The 6,981-nt window shown below is 51.6% G+C and overlaps 1 protein-coding gene across 1 annotated transcript; it reads left to right on the top strand.

Annotated features, from left to right (window-relative positions):
* Positions 1–609: 609 nt before the first annotated feature.
* On the top strand, positions 610–3,758 carry LOC137300900 (C-type natriuretic peptide). Its single transcript, XM_067970159.1, has 3 exons — positions 610–786; positions 1,350–1,684; positions 3,374–3,758. Exons 1-2 carry the CDS (start codon positions 697–699, stop codon positions 1,668–1,670), a joined length of 411 nt encoding a protein of 136 aa, XP_067826260.1. The 5' UTR covers positions 610–696; the 3' UTR covers positions 1,671–1,684; positions 3,374–3,758.
* The last annotated feature ends 3,223 nt before the right edge of the window (positions 3,759–6,981 follow it).

The raw sequence follows: 6,981 nt of genomic DNA, 5'->3' as shown, positions 1-6,981 counted from the left end.
CCTATTTAATAGTGCAATGCAATTAAGTAGTTAATGGGACATTGAGTGGTCGGAAGTACTGTTCATTTTGTGAATATTAATATATTACTAAACTAAATTACTAAAGCAGTTACTTGCAAAAGGGGAAATTCCTCACCCTCTTTACACACCCCTCTACCCAGTTATATCGGGATAAATTCCACCCTCAGTAGTTTATCTTAACGTTAAAAACGTGAGTGACGCTTACGAAAAACAAAACATTTGCTCAAGTGTTGGTCAAGACAGAACTGCGCAACAAGATGTTGCATTGATTGCGGTTCTACTTGGACAGGGCGACCCACAGATGGAGCAAATACTCAGGTAGAATATGAAAAGTGAATTGATTGTTTAAAAATACAAATCTCGCTGTCATGATGGCTTCGTGTCTGGAGCTGACTTTACCATAAAAGGTTAAACTAATTCATCCCACAAACACTTATCATTATCAACTAGTGACAAGAGGAATCTTCCCTTTACCATTTTTCTGTTCACTTTATCTCAGTGAAGTGACGGAATGAGATGATTAAATTAATATTTGGGAGAATAATTCACGGTGGGATGACGTCAGCTAGCAGGGAAATAAAAGACCCGGAGTCTAAGCACAGAAGCAGAAGGGAAAGAGGAAGCAAGTGAAAGTGAAGAGTGATCCAGCCCAGACCAGAAGCTCAGGCAGAGAAGATGAGCGGACACACGAGTTTCTACTGCGGATTCTTGGTCCTGCTCCTGATCCAAGTCCAAGGCAGACCAAGAGCAGATGACAGCCTGCAGGTAAGAGATCCAAACGCCAGGTTACCGGAAGGACGATCCAACGGTTTATGGTACCTAGGCTCCAGCTGACCGAGTAAGTATTGGCCACCGAATCAGACCAATGCTGTAGTGGTCTCAGCACTCCGGTGATTGCTGATCCTCCAGGACTGGACACGGTCGAGGTCAGTGCTGTATTTTAGCCTCTAATGTCTTCTGTTGATAATCAGGTAACCCTACATCAACTGTTTACTTGACACTGTGCAAGAGAATTCGGGAACTCCTCCCCATTAAACGGAAACACCGGAGAGCTAGCTCCTGTTTGGAGCAGTGGCCAACAGTAGAGAGTGAGAGAAGGGTTTCTAGCTGTCACTAACTCGCCGCTAACCTGCACTAACTATCGCTTCCTTTCTGCATAGACTTGGTTGGTGTAATGAGTGTTTGCATGACTTCTGTAAACTGTAAATTCCAATCGTATCGCCGTGTATATAGATTATGTTCAATATAAATTCCAATATGTTTCTGATCTGTGCCCATTGAACAATTAGATCTGGTCTCTAAATCTTTCCCATTTCTCTTATTTCCAGGCTTTGTCCAGACTTTTGGAAGATGAATATGGGCAGTACTTCGCCTCAGAGGAGCTCAACAATGAGGCACAAGAGACGCCAGCAGCCGCTTCCTTTCCCGATCTCAACACTGACCAGTCCGAGTTAGAGCTTCCCTGGGACCGCGAAGCCCGAGAGATCGGGGGCCGACCTTTCCGCCAGGAAGGGCTCCTGGCGCGTCTCCTTAAAGACATCAGCAACACTCCTCTGCGATTTAAAGGCAGGAGCAAAAAGGGACCATCACGGGGCTGCTTCGGGGTAAAACTGGACAGAATCGGGGCCATGAGCGGCCTGGGTTGTTAACGGCTTCTTTAAAGGTAAGAGCGGCATTGGAACAAGAGCTGGGAATGTGTTTCTGTAAACAGTGCAGTGGGTCAGATGGACAGATCCCGCCACACTGCAGGAGGGAATGGCTTAAAATGCCTCGAACCCGACCTGGGACAGGGATTGTTTCTAAAATAACCCACTGAGCTGAGGCGCATCGGACAACTCAAGAGGTGAGAGATCTGAGCACGAATCGCTCCACAAGCGGGTCTCCCACGGCCACATCGCCCCTTTTCACCGCATCGATCTGGCTCTCTCCCACACACATATTGTAAACAATTTTACAACACCAAGTTATAGTCCAGCAATTTTATTTTAAATTCACAAGCTTTCGGAGGCTTCCCCCTTCGTCAGGTGAACGATGTGAAGAGGGAAGGGGGAAGCCTCCGAAAGCTTGTGAATTTAAAATAAAATTGCTGGACTATAACTTGGTGTTGTAAAATTGTTTACAATTGTCAACCCCAGTCCATCACCGGCATCTCCACATCACACATATTGGAGAAAGCGGAACATGAGCGGTGAAGGGGCAGTCCCGGTGTGTTCGCTGAGGGTTGTACAATGTTACAGTCAACTTAATAACTCGCCTCAACGAGTCTGCAGCCCCCAGCCCGGCTCCCACCCAATATCAGACTGATCCCTGCACTGCGAGGCATCGCCTCTTCCACCCGCCTTACAAGCAGAAAACCGATTGTTTTTAATAAACCATCTTCACTATTTATTTCTCAGTCTTTCCAAGGATTCGAGAAAAATCAGCCCCGCGCATCAACCGCAAGCTTTCGATTTCAGCACCTTGGACACATCCGTCCAGATCCCCGCCCCCTGCCCGCCCCTGTCCCTAACCCGCCCCCCAACCCCCGTCCCCCCGCTCCCCAACCCCCGCCCCTGTCCCTAACCCGCCCCCCAACCCCGCTCCCCTGTCCCTAACCCGCCCCCCAACCCCCGCCCCCCCCGCTCCCCAACCCCCGCCCCGCTCCCGGACCCCCCACCGCCTGTCCCTAACCCGCCCCCCAACCCCCCCGCTCCTACTCCCGGACCCCCCGCCCCGCTCCCCTGTCCCTAACCCGCCCCCCAACCCCCGCCCCGCGACCCCTCCCCGCCCCCCCCCGCTCCCCAACCCCCGCCCCGCTCCGCTCCCGGACCCCCCACCCCCTGTCCCTAACCCGCCCCCCAACCCCCGCCCCGCGACCCCTCCCCGCCCCCCAACCCCCGCCCCGCTCCCGGACCCCCCACCCCCTGTCCCTAACCCGCCCCGACCCCCCCGCTCCTACTCCCGGACCCCCTGCCCCCTCCCCGCGACCCCTCCCCGCCCCCCCCGCTCCTACTCCCGGACCCCCCGCTCCGCCCCCTGTCCCTAACCCGACCGCCTGCTCTCTATTTATTTAAAACCTACCGCCTCTTCGCTCAGTTGCACAAAAGTTGCTTCCAAGAGAGTCAGTAAATGTTTAACATCAGCCCCTTTCAGCTCCAGAGACTCCCCAGACTGAAGGGAAATGTGTGCGGCCTTTTACAGACAGAGACGGGAAGGACGGAGCCTCCGACCGTGGACGGACCCAATCAATCAGATCACTTTTAATACCAAGCTTCACAATCAAGATTAGACAGTCGGATTTAACTCGGGAGTTGTATCTTGCACTGTGGGTCTGTGCTGCTCAGCTCATTTGTCTTTTCTCCCCTTTCCCCAGGGTCCGACTCCGGGAGCAGCACTGCCGGCACCGCCTGCCCATCGACCCTCCCACATTCAGCTCACTCCTCTGATTATTGCTCCACAAACTCCCACTGAAGACGAGCAGTGTCCCACATGTAGACTGTTTACAAGCTCTACTCTCGGATTAAATCCTTAATGTACATACAGTGTCAGCTGCTATTTAAACAATATTTAATTCTATTTATATTAATTATAAAACTATTTATTTGTAATGTATTTGTTTTTGCTGTGACACTGACGGTCAGTCACTTCCTGTGAGTTCTGGGGCAGATTAAATGAAGCCATCAATGAGTTGGTAGTTTTTCCTTCAGTACATGTAGACTCGGTGTTTGGAACCACTGCAGATTAAAATTTGAAGTAAATGAGTGTCTGAGGATTATTTCAGTCCCGTGATTTCAGGTGTTTGAACCGAGTTGAACATCAGAGTTTCACTTTATTGAATTAAGGCCAGTCCTCGGGACCAGCGCCTAATTCTCTATTTTAAAAGTCAGCTTCACGCGTGAACCTCTCGTCCCTTCTCCATAATTTAAAGCTGCTCCTGAGACTCTCGCGTTCCGCCAGGTCCAGAATATTTTAACCCATTAGTTTCGGAGAATAAATGAACCGGTCCTTTCCTCACGCCCCCAAACACAGAAAGTGAGGATTCAAGCGCCTTATTCCAGGAGCCCCCGGGGGGTGATTGATGTGAGAGGAGAGCAGGAGCCGCGGAGAGAACCCGCTCCCGCTCCGCCTCCGCCTCCCTGGCGGCCGATGTGTGAACACATCCGAGGGGCGAGGCGAGGCGAGGCTGCGGGTTCACTGCCCTTCGCACCCACTTCAATATCATTCCAACACCGGCTGAGGGGAGTTCGGCCCCTCATCAGATTCATTCCAATTACCGCAAACCCGGCCGCAGGGAGCCGCCCATTGCCGGGACGGGGCGAGGCCCAGCAGCCGGGGGTGGGGGGCCTTTCAATCAATAATAAATGTGCACTGTACCGGGCTGCTCGGCTCCAGGGGCTCCCTCCGCCGCGCCGTCAGATCGGCATCTGTTCACCCGCGACAGGGCCCGGGGCGGGCTCGGGGGTCAGGCCGGCCCGCACATCTCCCGCCCGGCCCGGGCTCTCAGCGAGCGGGTCCGAGGGTCGCTCCCACCGGCAGAGGCCGCCTCCCGCCTGGAGCGCCGCTCGAGTCTGAGCTTCCAGGCCCCGGCCTCCGGTTCACCGCTCAGGCCTCGCGATCTGACGGGGAAGTCGGCCGACTCGGCGCGGGCCCGGGCGCCGAAGTTCGTTAATCGCCGACACCGCGCCAAATTATCGCCGACACCGCGCCAAATTATCGCCGACACGTGCTTCCGGCACACCGTTACCAACTTCCGGTTACCGCCAATTCACAGCATCACGTGACTGACCAATCTGCCAATCACTTACTCGCTGAACTCTAATTGGCTAAAGCGCATGAGGCGGGGCTCGAGCCGGACACCGCGCGCACCTTAATCTGCAGATAGCGCGGGAAACAGCATCTGGAGAAAACAAACAACATCTGGAGAAAACAAACAACATCTGGAGGAAACAACAGCTGCTGTGTCCCCACCGCCCTGTATTTTCCGCTGCTTCAAATATTCATCTAATTTTCCCTTAAAAGATCAGAATTATTTAAATACAAACTAAAACCATCAGACAGGTGGCCTCATCCCAAAATTCTCTCCTCATTCATTTCTATGATGTTCAAATATCAGAACTAACCTGACCTGAAATACATTCACCACCTCACCATCATTAGGCTTTTTAAATCCAGGGGCAGAATGCAGGGTAATGATGCAGGGCACTATCAAGGTTGGAAACTGTAAGAGTGAAGATTAAATAAATTACAAAGTAATGATAAGGCAATATCACACTTGAGTAAGTTTTTCAAGAATGAAGTTCAGTCTCTTCAGGTCCCAATAGCACATACTGTTCAGTTGACCTGATCCCAGGCCTGCACGAAGGATGTTAATTGATTCAACTGCCAGGAAATTCTCGCTATTGGAAAAATGTCCTCTCAACAGCACACAGGGTACGGTAGCATAGTGATTATGTTACTGGACTAAAATCCAGAGTCATGAGTTCAAATCCTACCACGGCAGCTGGCGAATTTAAATTCAATCAATTAATTAATTAAATTCAATTAATTAAATAAAAATCTGGAATTAAAACACTGGTATCAGTAATGATGGCCATGAAACTACCGGATTGTCGTAAAAACCCATCTGGTTCACTAATGTCCTTTAGGGAAGGAAACCTGCCGCCCTTACCCGGTCTGGTCCATATGTGACTCCAGACCCACAGCAATGTGGTTGATTCTTAATTGCCCTCTGAAATGGCCTAGCAAGCCACTCAGTTGTAAAATCACGCTACGAAAAGACATAATAAGAATAAAACCGGACGGACCACCCGGCATCGGACCACTAGGCACCGGACACGACAACGGCAAAACACCAAGCCCAGTCAACCCAGCAAGGTCCTCCTTACTAACATCTGGGGACTTGTGCCAAAATTGGGAGAGCTGTCCCACAGACTAGTCAAGCAACAGCCTGACATAGCCATACTCACAGAATCATACCTTTCAGCCAACGTCCCAGACTCTTCCATCACCATCCCTGGGTATGTCCTGTCCAGTCCCACCGGCAGGACAGACCCACCAGAGGTGGCGGAACAGTGCTATACAGTCAGGAGGGAGTAGCCCTGGGAGTCCTCAACATTGACTCTGGACCCCATGAAATCTCATGGCATAAGGTCAAACATGGGCAAGGAAACCTCCTGCTGATTACCACCTACCGTCCTCCCTCAGCTGATGAATCAGTCCTCCTCCATGTTGAGCACCACTTGGAGGAAGCACTGAGGGTAGCAAGGGCACAAAATGTACTCTGGGTGGGGGACTTCAATGTCCATCACCAAGAGTGGCTCGGTAGCACCACGACTGACTGAGCTGGCCGAGTCCTGAAGGACATAGCTGCTAGACTGGGCCTGCGGCAGGTGGTGAGCGAACCAACACGAGGGAAAAACTTACTTGACCTCGTCCTCACCAATCTACCTGTCGCAAATGCATCTGTCCATGACAGTATTGGTAGGAGTGATCACCGCACAGTCCTCGTGGAGATGAAGTACCGTCTTCGCACTGAGGACACCATCCAACGTGTTGTGTGGCACTACCACCGTGCTAAATGGGATAGATTCAGAACAGATCTAGCAGCTCAAAACTGGGCATCCATGAGGCGCTGCGGGCCATCAGCAACAGCAGAATTGTATTCCAGCACAATCTGTAACCTCATGGCCCGGCATATTCCTCACTCTACCATTACCAACAAGCCAGGGGATCAACCCTGGTTCAATGAGGAGTGTAGAAGAGCATGCCAGGAGCAGCACCAGGCGTACCTAAAAATGAGATGTGAAGCTGCAACTCAGGACTACATGCATGCTAAATAGCGGAAGCAACATGCTATAGACAGAGCTAAGCGATTCCACAACCAACGGATCAGATCAAAGCTCTGCAGTCCTGCCACATCCAGTCGTGAATGGTGGTGGACAATTAAACAACTAACGGGAGGAGGAGGCTCTGCAAACATCC

Source organism: Heptranchias perlo, chromosome 32 (genome assembly GCF_035084215.1).
Source record: "Heptranchias perlo isolate sHepPer1 chromosome 32, sHepPer1.hap1, whole genome shotgun sequence".
NCBI classification, from domain to species: Eukaryota; Metazoa; Chordata; class Chondrichthyes; order Hexanchiformes; family Hexanchidae; genus Heptranchias; species Heptranchias perlo.
The sequence above is the reverse complement of the archived record's forward strand: the minus strand, read 5'-3'. Positions and strand labels throughout refer to the sequence as shown.